Genomic DNA, 25,725 nt, shown 5'->3' with positions numbered 1-25,725 from the left:
ATATACTTACTCTGAGAAGTCATCAGATACTACAGTGATGGGCACCAGTACAAAAGTTAGATTATCCTTTTCACTTTGACGGTATTGCCAACATAACTTGGATTTAAGTGATTTTGTGCACTGGGTTTAAAGTATTTATTATTTTGCCTCCTATATTGCTGGTGATTAAAGGAGACTTTAACTCTTAATGTACTATATGTAAAAATATGATTAGGACTTGGATGGACGCAGAGTTTTGAAGAAATTTATTATAACTGTAAAATCTTATGAACTTGAGGACTCATTAACATATTTTTTCCTCTCCATTGTTCGAAAGATAGATGACATCTTAAATACAACTTCTGTAATGACTTGTGTGCCCTTCTCCCCCATTTTCATGTGTTAATTATGGAAATTTTTCCTCTTCTCTTGGATGAGTTTTGGGGCTTGACACATCTTGGGGTTTGGATTTGTTTCCAATGGAGAGGTAAATAAATTTACCTTTTCTTATGCATCAGCATCACTGAGGACAGTACAGCTGTGACCAGTGTTTAAAAAAACTTCAAAAGCTTTAAAAAAGTTTCAGCATTATAATCATTGAGCCAAATTCTCCGCTGTACTCAATAAATGATGGTTTAGCTGAGGAGTGGTCACAGAGGAGCCATTTGTAGTTCCAGTCTGGGACAAGTTCTGTGTCAATTTGATTTCCTGGCACAGTTTAGAGATGCCACTTGCTACCAGTAGCCCCTGTGAGTGCACTTTGTGAGCTGGACATGATTGAAGTGCAGGCATGCTTTGGCCACACTTGGACATCAGGGTCTGAAGAGAGTGTGAGAAATCGGTAGATTATTCCCACCAGGTTTATGATTGCTCTCTGCTGATGGATTGGCACAGAGGGGCTTTAGCATGGCAGAGAATTGCGCTCGCTATGTTTACAATCCAAAGATGTTCCCCATCAAATTAAAAACAAACTGCTATAGTTATGTCCCCTTAATGTTTAGTGAATCTGTTCATAATAGTTGAAAATGCTGTCTTGTATTGAAAACTATTTGATACAGTTCAAACAGTTGTCCTCCTTTGTCTCTATAGCACATCAAAGCTGCCAAATGATCTACTTGATTTGCAGCCAACCTTTCATCCATCTGTACATCCTATATCCACTGGGCCACAAGTAGGAGGTACATGGGGAGGTAAGAACTCTAAATTGGATCATGCTTCTAATTGACATATAGCCAATCTCCCATCAGTGATGTTCTCCATAGTTTAGACTATCCTTGCTAAAATAGGGAAACTCTCTGAAATCTTTAAAATGAATTCAGCAAGGACAAATGTAAGCGCTATATGAGAAGGAAGGATCAAACAAACACAGGTGCAAACTAGAGCAGGGGTTCTCGTACTTCATTGTAATGCGACCCCCTTCTGACAACCCCAGGAGAGGGGACCAAAGCCTGAGCCTGTCTGAGCCATGCAGCCCTGGGCAGGGAAACCCAAGGGCTTCATCCCCAGTCAGGGGGTCTGTAACCTCAGCCCTGCCACCCAGGGCTGAAGCTCCTGGCCCTGGGCAGTGGGGCTCAGGCTTCTGCTTCAGCCCCAGGTCCCAGCAAGTCTAACGCCAGCCCTGGTGGCCCCATTAAAATGAGGTCACGACTCAGTTTGAGAACTGCTGAACTAGAGGGATGCAGATCATACTGAATGGTTTGGGGGTTTTATAAAGTGCTTTAGGATGAAAGGGAGTTATTGGTAAAGTAATTTAGTATGACAAAATGTATGAATCAGTACTGTAATACTTTCATGTTCAGTGCATCCAGCAATCCAGATATTGCAAAACTACTTCATCCACAGCTGGAAGGAATCTTCCAACTAGTTGTCAACCACTTTCTTGGTGCCAAACATCCCAATATGAGACACATTTGGTTTTGAGCACAAAATTTAAAAATAGACGAATTTGAAATAGTGTAGAAAAGAGCAATAAAATTATTTGAAACTAATATCCCTGAGAAAAGCTTTTTTAGAGAGAGAAGGCTGAAAGTAGACAGGGTGGCCTATAACCACATAAAACAAAGATGCAGATAGGCGAGAAATACAAACCACAAAGGCTTAAGAGTGCAGCAGAGAATTTTGGGTGAATATTAACAAAATGTTTAACTAAATCATAGAATCTTAGAAGATTAGGGTTGGAAGAGACTTCAGGAGGTCATCTAGTCCAATCCTCTGCTCAAAGCAGGACCAACCCCAACTAAACCATCCCAGCCAGGGCTTTGTCAAACCTGACCTTAAAAATTTCTAAGGAAGGAGATTCCACCACCTCCCTAGGTAACCCATTCCAGTGCTTCACCACCCTCCTAGAATAGTTAGGAAATAGAAAAAACTGAATGGGACTCTGTTGAACCACTTTGACTGAAGCTAATGAAGATTAGAATTGACTGATCTCTCTAAGGTTTGATTTAAAAATAGTGAAATTTTCCTATCACGTTGCATGGGGTAATCTAGATGACCCATTAGAGGTCTTTTCTGGTGCAGATTAGGTTGTAATCCTGTGTATATAAAATTTGGCTTTTCTTATGGGTAGCCAACAACATTCTAAAAGGCAATTAAACAGATTAAACTATTTTCCTTCAAGAGTATTCAGACCTCAGATGTTTAGCAACCTGGTATTAGCATATTTAAATATTTCTTGGCTTGCCCCAGTCTTTCATGTTTCTTTTCCTATTACTTAAGAGTGTTCTAGGATTTTGCGGATAATGTTGAAACATGTAATTAATATATAAACTCACTGTTGTAATTGTGGGTATCAGTAGAGCACTAGAAGCTTCAAGGAAGGGGTATTTTTTTTTATTTCTTTACATAAATATGTTGGATTTAATAAAATGGTGAGCTAACTGAGGTGACATTTCAATTCCAGATTTTGTAGACATAAAATGATCTGATAAATACACACGTTACCTTTCCAAATGAGCCCTGAGTGCTAAACTCCCATTTGGATTTGAGAAAAGAACTTGGTTTCAAACCAGGCATTAGAATACTTTACTTAAATACATTTGGATTAATGAAAATATAGGCATCAGTGTTGTTTCCTGGTTTTTCTTTAACAGGATGAGATCACTCAACATCTTCTCTCATTCTTCATTTTGTGAGCTTCAGCCTGCTTCAGCTAATTTTTCTACCAGCAAGAGTAAACTTTCTAAAACACATATTGTGTGCATGTTACCTGCTATTCCCTGTGGGCATGTATGTGTGCACATTCTGTATAACCTTGACCATTAACATTTGCGTGTAGGAAAGCTTTGCACACAATTTCAGGTAATGCATGGTGGTTCTACTACTAAATAGATTTTGTGCCTTATTTAAGTTTTAATATTTCAGGCTTTCACAAGGACTTCTAAAAGTTTTGCTTCATTCTCCAGTGCTTCACCAGGTGCTGTGGTGGTGATGGTGGTGGTTTCAAAAATAGGATAATTAATCTGTATTTCCTTTAATACAAAATACTACTGAGCAAAGCACCTTCCTCAGAAAGAGAGCCAGTGGAGGGCCTGTCAAGCTATATTGAAATTGCATGCCTAGGATGAGTGAGAATTTAGAAATAGAAAACAACTATTAGCTGCTCTTACTGGTCTCCTTAGATCTTGTATAACTTTCTAGTACTTGGAGTAGTCCAACTTTAAATGTCACAGGCAAAAGGGATTAATACCACTTCCTCACAAAAAACACATCCTAATAACTCGGTATTTTAGCATTCCTGAAATTCAGCCTAAATTTCTCTTCTAGTAAGAGCACCTAATAATAGCTATTCCAGACTGTTCTATCTGCATAGGTGTGAACACCTTTTAAAATACTTGTAGAGATATATCAATAGCTACAAAAGGTTTCAGGATTGGCTGGTGCTAAATTGTTTTGGATTATGGGCCTGAAAATTCTTTTTGTTTTTGTTGCATTGCATTTCATCCAAATATTTAAGCAGCATTACAAACATTAACCCTCAACACTTATGTCAGGTAGGTAAGAAGTATTTTCTTCTTCGAGTAGTGTCCCTGTGGGTGCTCCACTGTAAGTGTGTCTGCACCTCTGATAGGAGATTTTAGGTAGCAGTGTCCGTTTGGCCCACGTACCTGCTCTCCCTTCCACTTGCTCTTCCTTGAGCCTATCTAGCGCTGTGTGGGCAAACCGCCCTCAGTTCCTTCTCAGCTGCTCCTTCCCTGAGATAGTGAGTAGCAATCTGGTTTACTTACCTCATGTTTCATTATAGTTGATAGGTTTTAATTTTATTGCTTCTTAGAGTTTTTGTAGCATATCTAGGGCTTCCATTTTTACTTTTCCAAAACCCAACAAAAAAGTTTTTTTCTTTCTCCCTGTTCTCCCCCCCCCTCAGTTTGGGCATTGCCCCCTGAAGGGGAATGCCCAGCTCCACCAAGTTTAAATGGTGCCTCTCCTGTAGAGAGGCAGTACTGGTTACGGACAGACACTGCTGTGTCCAGTGTCTTGGAAAGGCTCACATTCTGCAGAAGTGCACCTTCTGCCAGAAATTGAAGGCTAGATCCTGAAAGAACTGGGAGTTAAAGTTGAAATGCCTCCTCATGGAGGTTGCTCTTAAATTCACATCCAACCCCTGTGCCAAATCCCGGTGAAGATCATTCCCAGAGCCTTCAAATTCTAGGGAGGGAGAACCACAGAGAAAATTGTCTGACTCCCCTTTCAGAGCCTCCAAAAAGAGGGCTGCAAGCCCTCAAGCTGAGCTCCTGACCAACCAGAGGAGATCCCCAATGCCATCGGTCACCTTGGCACCAGTGGCTCCAAAACACGGTACCCAGAAGACACGGGACCTTTGGATACGAGTTCTGCCATAATGCCTTAAGACCTGAAGGGCATAGGCTCTGAAGTGGTAGCACCGTCTGCCAAAGATAACAGCAGAGACCCTGCTGCCTCTGCAAAATCGGTACTAATGAAGAAATCCTTGACACCAACCACCTCAAAGCAATCTTCATCGAACTGTGCCTCTTATAAAAGATCGTCGGTACTGACAAGTCAGCACCAGCAACATCTGACGGTAGTTTGCAACAACAGTATTGCAGGAATTTCACTTTTCTAGGGACATCATGATCGTGGAGATGCCAGGAGTTCCTGTTACTCAGTATCGGGGCTCTGGTTCTGAGCATGTCCTGCTCCCCAGAATGACCAGTGGCTCTGGGGGCATTCGCCTCCAGCTTTCCTGTCAGTCCCACCCTATTCCAGTGAGGAGTTGGACAGTGACCAAAACAACACTCTGGCCTCACACCATGCCCCATCATTACTACAATCAGGACCCTCCCATGCACACTCCGATCCCCAATCCTCCTGGTATGGGCACCTCTGGGTGCTGCTACTCATGCCTTTTCCTCCATCCTAGTGGCCATACTGGGACCCATGGGCAGCCCAAAGGCACCATACTTCTCAGGCATCTAGCATCTCCCACAGAGAGTCTACTAGACAGTCTCTTGCTACCTCTGTATTTAGAATTCCAGAACTGCCGGAGGAAACTTTTGAGTAGCAGGAGGCCAGGCTACAAGAGGAGACTACACCACCGACAAATAGTTCCTCCTCACCAGCTGAGGATGTGATTCCCTCTCTGCCATGACTGTCCAGTGATATCAAGGTTTTTTTTAAGAGGTGAAGGACACCCACCACAAATTGCTGGACATATTTCATATCTTCTCCTCTTCAAGGATTGCCTTCCCAGTCAACGAGGTGCTTTTAGATCCTTCCTAGATTATCTGGCAGACACTAGCCTTTATTGTGCTGACATGTAAAAGGGCAGACAAGAAGTATTGTGTGCCCCCCAAAAAGGCAGACTTTTATTTATTTTTACACACACACACACACCCCTCAGCCTAATTCTATTGTTGTAGATGCCGATAATTTGCAAGGAAAGCAACAACATGCTAAAGAAACCCTGTACAATAGAGACTGGAAAAGGCTAGACTTGTTTGGAAGGAAGGCATACTCCTCAGCATCTCTGCAATTCAGGATTTCAAACTACCAAGCCTTAATGGCAAAGTCTGACCACATGAATTATGGGAAACTCGGAATCTTTATTGACCACTTGCAAGAAGCACTGTGAGAACAGTTCAAAGCCATCATCCATGATTGCTAGCTGGTAGCAAGAACAGTGCTACAGACGACACTGGATGCTATGGATACTGTGGCCCACCCAGTTTTGATAGCAGTGTTAATGAGGCGGGCTTCATGGTTTCACCTCTGATGGCTGCCAAAGGAAGTACAGACAATGACTGAGGAAGTCTCTTTCAAAGGCTTCAGGCTCTTTGCTGATCAGACTGACACATCACTTGACACTTGAAAGAATTCCAGAGCCATGCTGCACTCTATAGGAATCTGCACACTGGGACAGAAAAGAAAATTAAGTTCACAAGCATCTTACAGATCCCACCCACCTCAGCAATACTACGAGCCACAGTGCAAGAGACCTCAAATGCAAAATGGGAAACAGTCAGCCTCCCAATCCTCAACATTTCAGCCCTCAACCTAAAAAACCAGTTTTGATGCCTTGGTTGAGACCCCGAGCAACCACTCTTCACAACAGCTGCAATACACACAGACTTCCACATCCCTTCAGATGTCGCATAGCTCTCTTCCTCCGGAATTGGGAAAACATCACTTCAGACAGATGCGTCTTGATCATTTCAAAGGGTTATTCAATCCACTTCACCTCGCTCCCTGTCCCTCTTCAGAGACCTTTCTCATAAGAGACTGTTAGGTCAGGAGAAAACAGAAAAGGAGTACTTGTGGCACCTTAGAGACTAACAAATTTATTTGAGCATAAGCTTTCATGAGCTACAGCTCACTTCATCGAATCACCTGCCATGCCTAGGGACCATAGAACAAGTCTCTGTTCACCCCAGAGTATTGAATATTTATTCAAAATATTTCCTAATCCCAAAGAAAAAAGGAAGTTGGAGACCCGTATTAGGTCTAAGAGTACTAAACAGATATGTGAAGGTGCAGAGATTCAAAATGATCACGCTAAAGCTGCTATTCCGTCTCTGGAGCAGGGAGATGTATATTCTGTATTCACCCATCCAAGAACACACACATTCCTCAAGGGCATGGGAAACCTCTTTCCACATACCAGATGCCCCACTCCAATATGGTACCTCAGTCTAGTTCTGAAGACCTTAACTAGACTACCCTTTGAACCTGTGGGCAACTGGCTCTCTTCTACACGCGTCAGTGAAGACCATCACCTCAGCATGACAAATAGGGGAAATAGCAGCATTGATGATACACCCACCCTTCACGGTCTTCTTTAAAGATAAAGGCACTCTGAGTTCCTGCACAAGGTGGTCTCATGCTTCCACATGAACCTCATGAACTCATCCACCTCCCTACCTTTTTTCCCCAAAACTACACTGCAGCAACAGGGAGGCGGTACTACATATGCTTTATGTTAGGAGAGCTGTAGCATTTTATTTGGATAGGACAAAGTGCTTTAGGAAATCTCCTGAACTCTTCCTCTCCATTGTGGATAGATCCAAGGTCTCTGCAATATCAGTTCAATGGCTCTCCAAATGCGTCTTGAACTGCATTAACTGTTGTTATCGTGCCCGTTACTTGTTGCCTCCATCAGGAATATTCTCACACTCCATGAGATCCATTTCCACCTCAGTCACATTGGTTAAAGGTGTTGCCATTTCCGATATCTGCACAGCTGTAAATGGGCCTATGGCCATACTTTCGCGGAACACTGTGATTATTCAAGACTTCTGTCATCATCTTTGGCTCCACAGTATTATCATCAATAATAGACTCTACTCTGAAGCCCCAGCCCCCCCATATATGATTCAGCTGTGAAGTCACCTACAGTGGAGTGGTGGTGAATCCTGGTTACATCCCACCTGAGGTATATTGTGCATAAATTAAGACAATGACCCATAGGGACACTACTTGAAGAAGAAAAGTTACTCACCTTGTGCAGTAACGATGGTTCTTCGAGATGGGTCCCTATGTGTGGTCCACAACCCGCCCTCCTCCCCTCTGCTTTGGAGTTCTCAACAAAGGGGCTCTGCGGTAGAGAAGAAGCTGAAGGCAGTTCATCCGCTCAGTGCTAGATAGTCCTGTGGCAGAGCAGGAGGGAGGGAGAGCGCATGTGCAGGCTGAATGGACACTGCTACCTAAAATCTCCAATCAGAGGCAGAGGGGCGCAGACTCGCCTACAGTGGAGCACCCATAGGGGGTACATCTCAAAGAACCATTGTTACTGCACAAGGTGAGTAACTTCCTCTTCCCCATTTTACAGATGGGGAAACTGAGCAGTTAAGTGACTTGCCTGAGATCATACAGCAAGTCAATGGCAGAGGCAAGATTGGAACCTGAACTATTTCCAGTCCTGTGCTCTAACCACTGCACAGCATCCCTCCCTTAGGTAAATCTCTAATGTTGGTAATGTTTGTACCTAGAGAATATGATAGTTTAAGGGTATATATGGTAATAAAGGGTAATGAACCAGGTATAACTTGGCTTACAGTGGGGCTTGAGCTCCATCAGTTAGGCATGTCTAAGCATTTTATTCACTAATCCATTAAGGATGTGCAGATGGATGTACAGCCAGCTACAAGGGCATTAATATTTTGGTAGTGTCTTGAGATTCTAGTTTTCTAAACTGTTCAGAGCTAGGGGGATTAGAAGTTGACCAGCTATTCAAGAGCAGGAACATGTTGAGTCACTTAAGAGTTTTTTTTTTTTTTAATAACATGATAGAAGCCACTGAAAAAGCTGAAGGTTTGTTTTGTCCTCTGCTGCTTCTGAAATACTTATAGTGCATTTATTTGCAAAGAGAAACTGGCCTGCAAAATGGAAAATGACTGTTTGGGGGCGGAAAAAAAAAGTCTTGGCTACAATACAGGCCGGATTCTGTCTTCACTGTGCAAGCAGGGCTCCAATTGAAATAAATGGGGTTTGTGCACGTCCAAGGGTGGAACATGGTTTTAAGAACTGAAAATTGCTGCTTGCAAGAGAGCATGCTTCTCTGTCATGTTTCTTACACTGAGTATGTAAGGGCCTAAATGAACCCAATGTACTTCATTCTGATGAAGTTGCATTTCTTATATCAGAAGTGTAAGTACAGTAAGTCACACTGAGAGCTAGACAAAATTGGAAATACATTAACTGGAATCAAGGTGGGACAGAGTGGGTAGAATCTAAAATTTTCAAAAATTAAGATCTGAGTGTTGAAAAAAATGGGCAGGAGGTTTGTAGCTTTTTATTAGCGTTTTGACAGTGTTAATCAACATCCAGGTGGGACAAACAATACTAATGCAATCTGAAACTTGGTGTTCAGGGAACAGACACTGTTCCAATGGGTTAAGTAGCCTATTCATTGTGCACATAAAGTACTAAGAGCTCAATGGCCAATACCTTTAAAGCAACATAAACGGATCAAAATTTTTAAAGCTTTCTTTAGTGTTCTCTTAAACCTTCTCCTGTATTTGTCTGAGTTATTTAATCAAATATTCGGTACATAATTGAAAAAACGAAGTATTTGCAATCTAGTGTTTTAGTTGACAGACTGATTTGTGTGCATTCTTTTTGCCAAGTGCCAATATGTACCTTAAGCTTCAGAAATCAAAAGGCAGAAGATGTATGCTGAAACTTCCATAAACTTGGAGTTAACCATAGTTTGTCTTAAGTGTTCTATTTTCTGTTGATTACAAGGGAAGGAAATACAACCAAGAGAGGACAAAACTTGAAAGGGCAGGATGGCAAATGAAAATCTAATTTCATTTACACTGTTTTAATCTGTTTGTGCCAGAGCTCAAATTTTCTTGTATTAGCATCCATTGCAGACAATGATTACAAGATTTTGATATTAAAGCCTAAATTGTGAGTAAGACACATGAGCACAGGATTTCCTGTTGCCATTTTATAATAACCTTATGGCATTATTTAATTGTGCTTGTCCTTTACTAAAGCACTGTTTGTCAAGCAGTTGACTAAAAACCATTTTCTTACAAGGCCTCTGAGCAATTCCACTCTTGCAGTTGAGCCAAAGTGAATCTGGGGCAAACGCAGATCTGTGGGTTTTTTTGTGTAAAAGAGTCTGTCTGAAGCCAAATTCAAAGTGGTTTTTTGATGCTAAGAAAAATTGCAGCCACAATTCTGAAGTTTAATGCTGCTCGGGGCTAAGGTGAGACCAAAAGCTCGGACTTAGCCCTATCTTATGCAGAACTTGTTGTGGCAAACTGGTATGAACTCAGATTCATGCTGAGTATATAATATTTTGCAAGTTGCATTTGAGAAACTAGGACAAGACTTAGTTTGATTTGCAAGAGTTTTGGATTAAATCAGTTTGTCTCTACTGCAAAGTGTAAAAGTGCCAGAAATTGAAAACTACTACTAAAAATAGGAGAATCGCAAAATCTTTGACTTCTTTTACCTGGATATATTCCTGTTACTTTCAAGCCCCAATCCCACCCTGGATTCTTTTTTGGCAGGCAGCCTCAATTTTGGCTGCTGCTGCCTGAAGCAGAAGCAGCTGGGCTTTGCTCCTTTGCAGCCAGTGCTGCATTCCTACTGAGCTTATTGCTGCTTGTGTTCCAAGCAAGGGGGAGACTTTCTTTCATAGAAACAGGAAGCCAAGTAGATTTGTATGGTATTTTCAGTCCTGTCCCTGCGTGCATTCTTTCTGGAAAATTACATGGCGTTTAGAGATTGGGTAAGGCTGTAAATCTGTTTTAGGTTCTTCTCACCGGTTTACTGGCTGACAATTCTGCCGTATAAATTATTAATTTGTATTATGGTAATGCATTGGAATCTCATTCCAGAACCAGTACTTGTTGTTCTAGATGCAGTACAGACTAAAACAGTCGCTGCCCAGAGAGGAAAACAGGGTGAACTCTTACCTCTTCTGCTGTTTCTAACAATTAATTTCTTGCTAATTCAGTTCCCCTTTCTTCTTTATCTTACTCGCTGGCATTGCACAGATCCATTCTCTGCTACTGTTGATGCTGTTGATGATGCCATTCCAAACCTAAATCCTTTCCTCACCAAAACTAACGATGCTGTTCATCTGTCTGTTGTATCTTCTGACGTATCTACTTTCACCACTAGGACACCCACCCATGAAATATTTGTTGGTAAAGTACCTTTTAGCTAAATAACTGCTATAAAGTATTTCAGAAATTGGATTATTTTTAAGCAAGTAGATTTTTTTTTTCAGAAACAAACTAAAATCTGTGTTCTAGTTTTGATTATTGATGTGGGATCACTATTTTATTTTAAAATTAGATGGGCTAGAAGTTATCATAGCTGTATTAAAAATCATTGCTTAGTATACATAAGTACAGGTTTCAGAGTAGCAGCTGTGTTAGTCTGTATTTGCAAAAAGAAAAGGAGTACTTGTGACACCTTAGAGACTAACAAATTTATTTGAGCATAAGCTTTCGTGAGCTACAGCACATTTCATCGGATGCATTCTGTGGAAAATACAGTGGGGAGATTTATATAGTCACACAGAGAACATGAAACAATGGGTGTTACCATACACACTGTAAGGAGGGTGATCACTTAAGATGAGCTATTACCAGCAGGATGGGGGTAAGGGGGAAGAAAACCTTTTGTAGTGATAATCAAGGTGGGCCATTTCCAGCAGTTGACAAGAACGTCTGAGGAACGGTGAGGGGGAATAACATGGGGAAATAATTTTACTTTGTGTAATGACCCATCCACTCCCAGTCTCTATTCAAGCCTAAATTAATCGTATCCAGTTTGCAAATTAATTCCAATTCAACAGTCTCTCGTTGGAGTCAGTTTTTGAAGTTTTTTTGTTGAAGAATAGCCACTGTTAGGTCTGTAATCGAGTGACCAGAGAGAGTGAAGTGTTCTCCGACTGGTTTTTGAATGTTATAATTCTTGACGTCTGATTTGTGTCCATTTATTCTTTTACATAGAGACTGTCCAGTTGGACCAATGTACATGGCAGAGGGGCATTGCTGGCACATGATGGCATATATCCCATTGGTAGATGCGCAGGTGAATGAGCCTCTGATAGTGTGGCTGATGTGATTAGGCCCTATGATGGTGTCCCCTGAATAGATATGTGGACAGAGTTGGCAACGGGCTTTGTTGCAAGGATAGGTTCCTGGGTTAGTGGTTTTGTTGTGTGGTGTATGGTTGCTGGTGAGTATTTGCTTCAGGCTGGGGGGCTGTCTGTAAGCAAGGACAGGCGAGTCTCCCAAGATCTGTGAGAGTGATGGGTCGTCCTTCAGGATAGGTTGTAGCTCCTTGATGATGCGTTGGAGAGGTTTTAACTGGGGGTTGAAGATGATGGCTAGTGGCGTTCTGTTATTTTCTTTGTTGAGCCTGTCCTGTAGTAGGTGACTTCTGGGTACTTTTCTGAAACAGATTGACAGAGCCTGCACATCTACCAATGTGATATATGCCATCATGTGCCAGCAATTCCCCTCTGCCATGTACATTGGTCAAACTGGACACTCTCTACGTAAAAGAATAAATGGACACAAATCAGACATCAAGAATTATAACATTCAAAAACCAGTCGGAGAACACTTCAATCTCTCTGGTCACTCGATTACAGACCTAAGAGTGGCTATTCTTCAACAAAAAAACTTCAAAAATGGACTCCAACGAGAGACTGTTGAATTGGAATTAATTTGCAAAGTGGATACAATTAACTTAGGCTTGAATAGAGACTGGGAGTGGATGAGTCATTACACAAAGTAAAATTATTTCCCCATGTTATTCCCCCCCACCGTTCCTCAGATGTTCTTGTCAACTGCTGGAAATGGCCCACCTTGATTATCACTACAGAAGGTTTTCTTCCTCCTCTCCCTCCCCCTCCCGCTGGTAATAGTTCATCTTAAGTTATCACTCTCCTTACAGTGTGTATGGTAACACCCATTGTTTCATGTTCTCTGTGTATATTACTCTCCCCGTTGTATTTTCCATTGAATGCATCCGATGAAGTGAGCTGTAGCTCAAGAAAGCTTATGCTCAAATAAATCTGTTAGTCTCTGAGGTGCCACAAGTACTCCTTCTCTTTATACATAAGTAGTCATTGTCAGATATTTCAAAGATGTAATTGAAGCATTCTTGCTCAAGTAAGCTTATGTAATAAAAGGCTCTGAAATAAGTATATTTAAAGACCATATTTCATAAAATTCGTAGGCATGCAAGAATGAGAACGGGTGAAAATGTCGCTTTTGCTTTTGTCGGATTGTCATGACCTTGTTGTAAATGTGGCAGTTGAATCTGAATTTCTTTGGAGTCATGGAGGTTTTGTTTAGAAATCGTAATTTTTTAATTGTGATGATAACATTTAATATTGACATCACTGATCTAAAATATCTTGTTACTTTATTGACTTTTTAGAATACTTCACCCACTGGACAGGTACTAGTTTACCATATAAATCACCATTTATAACTTCTTTAAAAACAATAACAAGTACACCCCCACCACACTCAAAACACAACTTTAGCCACTGTAGACAAAACATCAGAGCTGCTTTGTTAAAAATCCTCCTAAAACTTGTGTTAGGGGAAGTACATAGTAATTGGATTGTTTCTCAGTGTGAAGAATTGTCAGTTAACTTATTTAAAAGAATAAAAAATAAGACTAATTACATGACAGCTTTTGTTTTTTAGAGCAAAGCTATTTCTGAAGACAGTCTTGCCAGACTGGCAGATCTTTTATTTTCACTGTAAAAATCTTTCATGAAATTAATCGGGGGGAGACCTGATAAGTCTATGTAAAAACCAAGTCACAACCGAGAATATATACTTGTAGCCAAATCATAATTCCCTGAAAACAAGGTTTTTAATATGAAAGAAGCCCCATAGGCACTAGTTTAACTGTATTAGTATAAACAAGTTGCTACAATGTAAATATGATTTTTAAGATAACTCCTGGTTCTTTAGATCATTTCAGTCCATTTGCTCAACCAAACCCCCTTGTGACAACAAAGTATGAATCCATTATTCAACTGTATTATTATACTTCAGATAGTAGAGAAAATGCCTTAAGGTTTTTACAGAGACAAGGCGGGTGAGGTAATATCTTTTATTGGACCTGTTGGTGAGAGACAAGTTTTTTAAGTCACACACAGTGCTCTTCTTCAGGTCTGGGAAAGGTACTCCCAGTGTCGCAGTAAAATGCAAGGTAGAGCAGATTGTTTAGCATAAATAGTTGGCACTTAAGGTTTTTACACTCATATATATGTGTCTTCCAAAGATGTAAAACATGACATTTGAGCTAAAAAATTTGCATGTGTTTTAATTGTAATTTTGCAACAGTCTTTTTCCCTTGATGTTCTAGGGAATATAAAACTTGTTTCTTTTTTTAAGGTGTTTGATATATTAGGTTGCCTCTTTTGGTTTCATTTTATGATTAGAGTATACACAGGTTTTGTTTTTTTAATTTCAGTTCAAAGTATTTGACAAAATAAATAGTATGTCTTGGTTCTTTTCTTTCTGTAACTCTCCCTATTCTTTCTCTGCTCTTCCTGTTCTATGATATGACTTATCAGATTCATTTTGTGGCCCTCAAGCTTATCCTAATGCATCTCATTTCTGCAATGAGCCTTCTACTGTAGCTGGTCTGTTTGGAGGTAGGTAATGTGATCTGGTTTTATCACAGACATAGCAACTTGAATTAATTTGATATGTGCCTAGAAGAGGGAAAACCTCTTGGTGCATTAATTGGCTGACAAAACTGCATTGTTTTGATACATTGGCTAAAAATTTCCAATTACTCAAATATCATTGCTTACCTTAAATGCATCATTGCAGATAGACAAGTGATTGACAAGACATTATTTTTTAAACTTGTGCTAAATGTTTGTTTTAAGCACTAATGTGCAATAAATAACTCCTTTGTTTCAAGGACACCTTTCTAATATTCTACCATTGCTTCATCCCACACTGAACAGTTCCTTATGAAAAGCAACTGTTACAGCAGGCTCTAATTTTGTTTGTTCTTAATGTGTCTACAAATCATCATATAGGTTGTCAATCACTGACTGTCTGGTGTGCATGTGCATTATGGGCCCTGTTGCTGTTATAGGGGTGTCTTCTGTGATTTGCAGAGGAGTTATTGTTTGAAGACACTACAAAATTGCCTTTCAGTGAAGTATACAGGAATTGCTAAAGTTAGAGAAACTAACCTCTTGGGTAATAATTCACAGATTTCAAGGACAGAAAGGACCATTGTATCATTTCATCTGACCTCCTGTGTACCAAAGGCCAAAGAGCTTCCCCCAAAATAATTCTCTTAGAGCATATTTTTAAAAAAAAATTAAATCTTGATTTAAAAATTGCCAGTGATGGAGAATTCACCATAGCCCTTGGTAAATTGTTCCAGTGGTTAATTATTCTCAGTTAAAAACGTATGCCTTATTTCTAGTCTGAATTTGTCTAGCTTCAACTTGTAGCCATTGGATCATGTTATACCTTTTTCTGCTAGTCTGAAAAGCCTATTTATTTCCCATGTAGATACTTATAGACTGTGATCAAATCATTCCTTTGTTAAGATAAAGAGATTGATTTCCTTGAGTTCTATCACTATAAGGCATGTTTTCTAATCCTTTAATTATTCTTCTGGCTCTTCTCTAAACCCTCTCCGTTTTATCAACATCTTACGTGATTTGTGGATGCAATATTCCAGTAGTTAGTGCCAAATACAGAAGTAAAATAGCCTCTCTACTCCTGGTCGAGATTTCCCCTGTTTATCCGTCCTAGGATCACATTCGCTCTTATGACTGCAGCATCACATTGGGAGCTCACGTTCATCTGATTATCCCCTCTTTCTCAGAGTCTTTCTCAGAGTCACTGCTTCCCAGGATGCAGTCCCCCACCCATTTAATTAGAATTCTTCCATGCATATTTCAAGGTTAATGAAAAGGCAAAGCAAAAAAGCTTACTCCCTATTTAAAAAAAAAAAATGCAGAATCACTGGTTCTTGCTAACTCCTGTTTTCTCATATTCCCGGTGGGATTATTAATTGCTAAACACAAACTCCCTTAAGGATTTAAAGTTAGGTTTTTCCTCCCTCACTTGCTAAAATCTTCAAAATAAACTTGTGGCTGAACAACTGACTGGGTTGGTGGCAGAAACCCAGGAGCAAAACTGTCCTCTCCCACTACACAGTTAAAAATGGATGAGTCCCTAATGCTGTTCTCTTGATTTATGTTTCTTGCAGCTGAAAAATCCTAAAGTATGAGAGCAGGACACTTGGTTGCAGAAGCAGATTCATTTTTTAAAGTAAAAGCATAGACTTTATGTAAATCAGTCTTTCTCTTTTATGTAAAGATTGTTTTAAAAGAGCTACATTGTATCCTGCCAGATGGATTCCTCACTAAAATTTGAAATCTCTGAAATACACTTATTTCCCTTGTCTTGCCATAAACTCAGTGTTTAAAGTTACTTTGTAATAAAAACTAGCTGTCTAGCAGTTCTTTGGCTCTTTATTGTTGCTTTTGCCTCAACTTAACTGTGTGTTCCTTTAAGGCAGCTAAAATGGTGTGACTCGTAACAAAAAATTTATTTCTCCAAGGGGTTTATATTTTGTCAAGGTTAAACAGCTTTAAACACTAATTTTGTTGAGGTGAAATGTTTTTTCACTGTAGGTAAACAGATAAATTTTAACAGAAAATTGGGGCGGGGGGAGTATGGTCTTTGATCAGTTTTTTATTAAGATACTTTTATTCCTAGGTAAACTTGATCTTGTCTAATCTCCATTCCTTGACTCTGTGGTATAAACAGCAGAGCTGCTACTGTTACACTGGTCAGGGAAACAAGTTTTAAAATGTTAAATATTTTTATGGTGCTTTTCATATAATAGAATTATCTTAGTAATTTATCTGCCAAAGTAAAATGGCAGTGGTTGCAATATACACTTAAATAAAACTCGGTATGAATTTTGGTTTTATGTTCCTGTATTTAATATAGTGAACTGGGTCATAAACTTCCACTTATTACCTAGTACTTAATAGAATATTAATCTTCCACAGTGGTGGTGTACAAACATTAAATAATTCTTGCAACATCTGAGAACTGACAACTGCATGTCTCTTCTACAGATGCACAGAAAATGAGGTGGAATAGCTTCTGGCAAGGCCACAGTTAGTGAAAGAACTGAAATTAGAATTTGTGTCTGACTCTCAGTCCCCCTGCCTTAACTACTAGACATACTACTAGTGCATTCCACATAGAATTGTATAAAATAAGACATTATAAAAATATTGGTAGTAAAAATATCAAAATAACTTCTATTACCAGTTGTCTCATAGTAGATTGTCTTTGTTTGTACATCGGTGAGACATCTGCCCTAGGAATATGATTTGCTGCAATAAAACCATGCTGTTAAGTAGTCGCACTCCACCTGTTAGCATAGAGACATGGGAGAATTTGGAGGGGAGATTATATGAACAGTAAAAAGAAAAGGGGACTAACAAATTTATTTGAGCATAAGCTTTCTTGAGCTACAGCTCACTTCATCGGATGCATTCAGTGGAAAATACAGTGGGGAGATTTATATACATAGAGAACATGAAACAATGGGTGTTACCATACACACTGTAAGGAGAGTGATCACTTAAGGTGAGCTATTACCAGCAGGAGAGCGGGGGTGGGGGGAGAACCTTTTGTAGTGATAAGTTGAACAGTGTTAAACTTGAGGAGGATTCTCTACCCACACACCTTCCGTTTATGTGAAGGTGTGGTGGTGGCACAGCTGTGAGCATTGGGTAGGAAAAAGCTGTATATTATTTAGTCCTAATCTACACTAAAAATTTTAGATGGACCTAACTATGTTGCACAGGGTTGTGAAAAATTCACATCTTTGAGCCCCACAGTTAAGCTGATTTAACTCCCAGTGTAAATGTATCTAGGTTGACAGAAGAATTCTTACATTCACCTACGTACCGCAGTTTGTGGAGGTGGATTACCTACATAGACAGAACGGCCCCTTCCATTGATATAGGAAAGCCTTTCTACATTATGTCAGTGCAGAGTAGTGCCTCTCATGGAGACATGCCTGAAGTCTCACCAAAAAAAAGAGTTAGTGTCTTGGGATTCGGTGCCTGTATATTGCTGACCTTGCCTTCTGGGAATCTGTTGGGGATAAAAACGCTGCCCCTTTCAAGGGAAGGAAAATGGATTTGGAAAACACTACTTGTAGCAAACCACTACCCAGATACTGTTTGCATTTCTACTTCAGGGAGTGATCTGAGCCTTAAGAGGTTTTTTCCATACTCTCACTTATTCAATCATTGCAGCTATTGGATAATACTCAAAACTATACACATGGTTTGGTATATCCTCTTTCACACAGAAAGTGGAGTTGTGGAACAATTGCTATATAATCCATTTGTACTCTTTATATTTTGTTCAGGGTTCACTCCTTCTCCTGTTGCTCAACCACAGCCTGTAGCTGGCCTTAATGTTGACTTTGAGTCTGTGTTTGGAAACAAATCTTCTAATGTCGTCGTAGATTCTGGTGGTAAGAGAGGCTTTCATTAATATTAATGTAGGCAACAAATGTTCTTTAATCATTTGGCATCTGTGGAAGGTAGATCTCATAAGAACAGCCATACTGGCCAGATCCATTTAGTCCAATATCCTGTCTTCCGAAAGTGGCCAATGCCAGGTGCCCCAGAGGGAATTAACAAAACAGGTAGTCATCAAGTGATACATCCCCTGTCATCCATTCCCAGCTTCTGGCAAACAGAGGCTAGGGACGTTTGTTTCCTGGTGTGAACAAATGCAGAGTGCTATGAAGAGACTCCAACTGGTGAAAGCAAAGTGAAGTTAAACTTGCAATAGGAGCATCTTTCACTTCATTTGTGTCTTTTTTTTGTATTTTGCTAATTAAAGGGCTTCTCCTTTCTACTGAATACTTCTGTAGGGATTGCTCTATAATATTTAGAATCACTCCTTTTATTTAGACCCTGATCCTGCAAACACTTATGCATGTAGGTAACTTTACACAGGTTATTTTTACTAACTTCAGTAGGACTAAGCACAAAGTTCAGCACACGCATAAATATTTGCAGAACTGGCCTTAGTTACCAACTGATCAAAAGATTATATAATTTAATCGAATATGACATGAAATACAAAGTTAAATTCTGTCTTCACTGCATAGTGTTGTGAAATTAAAAGGCATTTTTCTACACTGTTTAACATAATGGCCATGCTGGGTCAAACCAATGGTCTATTTAGCCCAGTATCCTATCTTCCAACAATGGATGATGCCAGATGCTTCAGAAATTAACGGAACAGGTCAGTTATCAAATGAGACATCCCCTGTTGTCCAGTCCCAGCTTCTGGCGGTCAGAAGTTTAAGGACAGAGCCTGGGCTTGCATCCCATCTTGGCTAATAGCCTTTGATGGACCTATCCTCCATGATTTATCTAATTCAATTCTTTTTTGAACCTGGTTATACTTTTGGCCTTCACAGCTTCCCCTGGCAACGAGTTCCACAGCCTGACTGCACTATATGAAGAAGTACTTTTTTACATTTATTTTAAACCTGCTGCCTTTTAATTTCATTGGGTGATCACTTGTTCTTGTGTTATCTGAAGGCGTAAATAACATTTCCTTTTTCATTTTTCCCCACCATTCATGATTTTATAGACCTGTATCATCTCCCCTCCCTTAGTTACCTATTTTCTAAGATGAAAAGTCTGTCTTTTTAATCTCTCCTCACATAGAAGCTTTTCCATGTTCCTAATTATTTTTGTTGCTGTACTTTTTTCGATTCTAATATATCTTTTTTTAAGTTGGGGCTACCAGAACTGTATGCAGCATTCAAGGTGTGGGCGTACTGTGGCGTTATATTTTTTATCTTATTTATTCCTAATGGTTCCTAATGTTCTGTTAGCTTTTTTGACGTCTGCTGCACATTTGAGCAGATGTTTTCAGAGACCTATTCACAATGGTGCCAAGATTTCTTTCTTGAGTGGTAACAGCTTATTTGGACCCTGTCTCTTTCTGTGAATATGGGATTATGTTCTCCAATGTGCATTGCTTCGCATTTATCAACATTGAATTTCACCTGCCATTTTGTTGCCCAATCACCCAGTTTTATGAGATCCCTTTGCAATCCACTTTGGACTTAACTATCTTGAGTAATTTTGTATTGACTGCAATCTTTGCCTCCTCACTGTTTACTCGTTTTTCCAGTTCATTTATGAATGTTGAACAGCACTTGTCCAGTTACAGATCCTTGGGGATCCCTGCTATTTACCTCTCTCCATTGTGAAAACTGACTGTTTATTCCTACCCTTTGTTTCCTATATTTTAATGGGTTCTGATCCATGAGCACCTTCCCTCTTATTAATTAACCTAAGGTTAACAATTAACCTAAGCTTTCAAATCTGTTTAATTTCTGATTTTTTCTGTTTGTGTTTAAATAAATTGGACCGTAATCTTCTTTTTAGGGCATGATCGTTTTAAGATTAAGATAGCAAATTGCCAAAGCCAATTGGTACACACTTAACAGAGAAATTGGATTTATACTGAGTACCTTTAATTCTTTTGAGCACTCAGTAGTTAAATCTTTTCTGCTTGATGGATTTTATGCACATTTGGGTTAGCATTCTTGTGCCCTTTTTAAAAAAGATTTTTTTCTGCAACAGGAATATTTAGAAGAGTTTTGACCTTTAAAAGTATAGATGCTATCCTGAAAACCTTCCATACTTGGCATTTGCATTCCAGTCAATGGGAGTTTCTCACAGATCGGGTTTGAAGGATCAGTCTCAAAGCAGGTTTCAGAGTAGCTATTCTTCTGAGCCATTAATATCCCTGTTTGCAGTTGCGGTATAATGGCTTTATTCCCTTTATATACTGTAGTTTTGTGCAACACTTGATTCAGTCTTCCATATTTTTAACCAGTGTTTTGTTGGACTCCTTACACCCTTTCCCCCTTGGTGTATATGTGTAATCTGATCTTCAGTGGAAGCCTCAAGTTTAAGGTCTGTTTTATGTGTTTTATCATTTTAAGGCTTTGATGAATTAGGCGGACTCCTAAAACCAACAGTGACTTCTCAAAACCAGAATCTTCTGGTTGCCAAGCTGCCACCTAACAAGTTAGTATCAGATGATCTGGATTCATCCTTAGCCAACCTTGTAGGCAGTAAGTATTAGTTGGAAATCTGAAGATAAGTGTTTGTGTAATTCTATAAAATGAACAGGGTATTTCAGTAATGTTTTTCCCATTCTGTGGCAGATTTAGGCATTGGAAATGGAACTACTAAAAAGTAAGTGTGTTTTTAATCAAACTTGGAAAATTTATTGAATTTTTATCGTCTTATTTTGATAGTACTTAGCAGTTCATGTTCATAACCACTTTGTGCATACCAATCTTGAAAGTATCTCTGAGGAAATCAGTATTATCTCCATTTTACAGCAGAGGAAACTGAATCATAGGTGAAGTGACTTGACCCACAGCTACTTGTGGGATTGGAGCAGGGCAGCAGCAACAAAGCTTGGATTAGAGTTCAGGGCTAAATCCTGTTACTGTTACTGTGTTAATTACTCTGGACCCTGCTGCCTGTTGCTCTTATTTAGTGAATAAACTTCACAAAATACATAGTTGATTGGTCATTCAGTATGTGGGTTTTTTTATTACAATGCATGCCTACAATAACTAGCAGCCCCTTAACGGACCGCAACACATCCCTTTTCCAAACACCTGAAATAAAATTAGCTTTGTGTAGTATCCCAGGAAGTTTAAGAAATCTGGGGTGTGATGGGCCAGTAGGAGGAAAATGAACTCCTGATCCAGAATAATTGTGATCAGCTTTGATGTTGAATTTAACATCAAGTGCAATTTGTCTCAGCAACTCCATCACCACTCTAAAGAAAAGAATCCTGTCAGTCCAGTTAGGGCTTCTGTGGGCAGTCTGTACATAAAAACTGTTCTAGCCTTGAAACCATTCAGGAATTTGTACACATTTGCTCCTGCCCGAGTTATAATTTGACCTGCAAAAATCGAGCTAATAGTATTACACCGCATCTAGGCTAAGAAAAGTAGTTGAGTTTAGGTCAATCTTAGCTAGCTTATGTTAGCTGAAAATGACCTACATTTTCCCTAGTCCAGACCAGGTTTATTGTGACTGTACAACTTGATTTGGTGACTGAGCTCTTACGGGGTCAGTATTAATGTACATTTTCACTTTGTGGAAACACACGAGCTTATTGGACTAATGTACTATATCTGAGGATAGTGCAAAGAAAATCTGTTTTCTAACATTTCTTTAAAAATTTATTTGAAGTGATGTAAATTGGACTCAGCCAGGCGAAAAGAAATTAACTGGTGGTTCCAACTGGCAGCCCAAGGTTGCACCTACAACTGCATGGAATGCTCCAACAATTGTAAGTGAATGAAGATTCTGAAGTAGTGAATCTATGTAACTTAAAATATAGACAAATATGCAATATAAAGGTGTGGAGGTGATGAGTTATTACAGTGAATAGGTTATGAAGATTATTTGAATAATAAATGTTCAGTTTGAGAATGTATATTGCTGTATAACAGTAACTGGATGGCCAACTTCATGTAGATTATTTCCCCTTTATCAGATATACTGTGTCATTGCATATGACTAAGGCTAAGATTTAATCATGGATAATTTTAGTAAAAGTCATGGACAGGTCACAGGCAATAAAAAAAAAAAAAAAAAAAATTCACGGCCCCGTGACCTATCCATGACTTGTACTATATACTCCTGACTAAATCTTGAGTGTTCTGGGGGGCTCCAGGGGTGCAGCTGCTGGGGGGGGGGCATTGCCTGAGGGGGAGGGGGACTCTGGGACACCCGCTGCTCTGGAGAGAGGGCTCCAGGGTACCCGCTGGTACGGGGGTTAGGGGAAACGCTGGTACTGGGACAGGCCCAGGAGCCCCCGCGGGAGCTCCAGGAGCAGCAGCCCAGGGCCACTGCTGTTGCAGGGGTGGCCCAGGACGACCCGAGCTGCTCCGGCAGCCCTGGGGTCAGTCATACCTGCCGGCTGCAGAAGTCATGGAGGTCTCGGAAAGTCACAGAGTCCGTGACCTCCGTGGCAGACTCACAGACTTGCGTACGACTTATTCTGTAATGCGAGTGTGAATTTATACTGTAAACTAAAAGTATTGCTAGAGCAGAACCTTAAGCTGTAGAACATCAAACCCTTAGTAATTATTTGAGTAGAGTAATTTGATCTTTTGGAAATAGTGGTTTATGGTTAGGGCTACTCTTCATTCTGAATGCTGTTTGGAAATGTAGAAATATACTTGTTCTTGAAATATAATACTGTGTGGTAAATTTGCATGTCAGTGGTTTTAAACCTTTTCAGATGGCAGTGTGGACCCCACTGAAAATCTTAGACAAGCCTGTGGACCACTAGGTTGAAAACCACTGTTGTGTGGTAACTGCTACCTTTTGTGGACCCCTTAGACATAGTTTGTGGAGCCCCAGGTTAAGAACCATGGCTATATTTTCACAACACTGAGCCTGCTCTCTGACTTGAGGCAGGAAGTAGTGCATCGTCTGTTACCCAAGGGTGTGGGAAGTGATGTTACAGGGATAGGTGCCTTAGAAATCTGTACAGCTAATACAGTCACACTCTGAAGTTTGTGCTTGCTTTTAATACGTCTCCACTTAACATCTTCAGTGACCAATCTGGTTTTTCTCTGCTTTACAGCTCCATTACAGATAGCATGTATTGTGGATCACATGTTTTTTGTTTTTTAATCAGTCATTTGTTCTCCCATCCATTAATGTATGTATTGAGAGAAGGATATACTTGAGTAGCTCCCAGTAATGCTGGTTGGGACCTACATGTGTAAATCCTACTCTTCCTTTTACCACAAACTGGAGAATAGTATACAAGCATAGTAAACATAACAAAACAAGTGTTTTGAGCTAGTATATCAAACGGTATTAAATGATTTTGTGATTTAACAATGAAACACATGATTTGTTACAGATCTGGAAAGAGAAACAATCTCTCTTTTCAGGTCATCTCCCTGCTCTCATTTTGGGTGGCAGCTGCCAACTCAGATCTTGTATGCAGGTGAAAGTGATTGTGGACATTACAGTTTCCGTAGTACTCACCTGCTACTTGAATGACTTGCTAGCAGTTGGATATTTCTCATGTGCTTGAAAATACTTAATTGTTGTCAAGCAAAATATGAGATCTTTTTATGCATCTTATAACATATCATTCCATTTCTAACCAGTTCTTTCATTAATATTTAAAGACACTGTCACGGCATCCTGCCTTATACAAAACCTTTTACTCACTATTAAATTGTTTGAAAAAACTTAGAAGGATTAAATTGGAAATTGGGTTGTTCAAATTCGTCTCCACTTTGTCGATTAGTCTGTTTATTGTAGCGTTGATTCTAAGGGCTATGCTGCTGCTCGATAAACTTTTGAAAACAAGGAAGAACGTTTTTTTGAAAATAAGTGCCCACAGAAATAAATGGATTGTACAGACAGGTATGAAACCCATCAACTTTGACTGTGTCACTTAACTGATTTATTCAATGACTTGAATTACAAGAAATGTTGTTTTAGGGCAGACATTAAGTGTACTTGTGAATTAAAATGCTATCTGTGTATATTCTGTTGTGTAAGTACTTGTTTCTAATCCAGTATTATTGCATTATGTAATTGTTCTCCCTGGGAAATACAGAATGGCATGCATTTTCCACAATACGTAAGTGAAAAAAACCCAACAGCCTTTTTGCAATCAATTGGCATGCTGTATTAACCACTGCTGTAGCAGAATCTCATAACCTTCCTGCTATTACACATTTCTCATATTAAGATCTTTGGTGTGCAGAAGATTTGAGCTTTTCTTAGCATATACAAATCTCATGGGTGCTCTGCAGGCTCTTGACTCGAATGATGGCATGGGAAATAATGAGTTTTTTTTCCTTGCTTAAAACTATGCCATTTGCTGCCAGATAGCTGGGTCTGTGTCTGTGCTGTCTTTAATGCATCTGGTAAAGTTTGAATGAAGATAAGTTGTGTGTGTTTGAATAATTGCATGAAATCTCACAGGCTTCTGTTATAATTGGCTTGTTATTCACTTTTATTGAAGATCTTGTTCTCAAGTAGGGAGAGACCAATATGTCATTTATGTTCACCAGCTCATGATTAAGTTTATAAAGGGCAAGCCATATCTTGTGCATTGTTTTCTTGGAGGAATGCAGTCTTACTCACAGATAATCTTTTTGTATTTCAACAATATTGGTCTTTCCCTGTATTCAGTTTTCATTATTGGATAATTTTAACAGTGGAGGATGTAAAGACTGTACTGGAGCATTCTAAAATACATACATACATTATTTTTTATATATATATATATATATATATATATATATATATATATTTAGCCAGCATTTGTGTATATATGTATGTGTACACACACACACACATATATATGTAATGTGAATGATTTAAAGAATGTTCAAAGCTTTTTGAACTGTGAATAATATTTAGATAGTTACTGTACAATCTAGCTAATTCTTTAAACAGTGAAACCTGTGCTAATATCTGCTAGACTGCTAATTACCATTGGCTAGTGCATATTAAAGAGCAGTTGATACCTCAAAAAATTAATGTTCTATTCAGAAATATTCCTCCTTATATCACACTTTCGGGGTTGGGTTGTGAGGGTGAAATTACCTGCCTGTGGAATGTTGTTCCCTATAAGATACATCTTCTTTCTCCAGTGTGTAGTTCTGAATGTCACA

The 25,725-nt window shown here is 39.4% G+C and overlaps 1 protein-coding gene and 1 long non-coding RNA gene across 31 annotated transcripts in view; one reads left to right on the top strand and one right to left on the bottom strand.

The window, feature by feature from the left end:
* PICALM (phosphatidylinositol binding clathrin assembly protein) overlaps positions 1-25,725 on the top strand; it is a 120,234-nt gene that overhangs the window by 70,593 nt on the left and 23,916 nt on the right. For 3 of the 30 annotated variants that reach the window (XM_038387686.2, XM_038387684.2, XM_043504123.1), the window contains 8 exons: positions 1,069-1,169; positions 10,947-11,099; positions 14,510-14,590; positions 18,373-18,480; positions 20,986-21,117; positions 21,211-21,241; positions 22,259-22,358; positions 24,660-24,683. The exons of 1 other annotated variant lie outside the window; for it this stretch is intronic. In XM_038387686.2, coding sequence (XP_038243614.1) covers positions 1,069-1,169; positions 10,947-11,099; positions 14,510-14,590; positions 18,373-18,480; positions 20,986-21,117; positions 21,211-21,241; positions 22,259-22,358; positions 24,660-24,683 — 730 coding nt within the window. Of the gene's footprint in view, positions 1-1,068; positions 1,170-3,071; positions 3,092-8,263; positions 8,390-10,946; positions 11,100-14,509; positions 14,591-18,372; positions 18,481-20,985; positions 21,118-21,210; positions 21,242-22,258; positions 22,359-24,659; positions 24,684-25,725 lie in introns of those variants that run through there. 26 more of the 30 variants (XM_038387687.2, XM_038387685.2, XM_043504117.1 and 23 more) reach the window with 19 other exon arrangements.
* Positions 22,678-22,881, bottom strand: LOC122457877. The gene is made up of 2 exons (XR_006277569.1): positions 22,802-22,881; positions 22,678-22,753 (listed from the first exon to the last, which is right to left on the bottom strand). It is a non-coding gene; the product is annotated as an uncharacterized LOC122457877 (long non-coding RNA).

This window comes from Dermochelys coriacea, chromosome 1, assembly GCF_009764565.3.
Source record: "Dermochelys coriacea isolate rDerCor1 chromosome 1, rDerCor1.pri.v4, whole genome shotgun sequence".
NCBI lineage: Eukaryota > Metazoa > Chordata > Testudines > Dermochelyidae > Dermochelys > Dermochelys coriacea.
The sequence above is the reverse complement of the archived record's forward strand: the minus strand, read 5'-3'. Positions and strand labels throughout refer to the sequence as shown.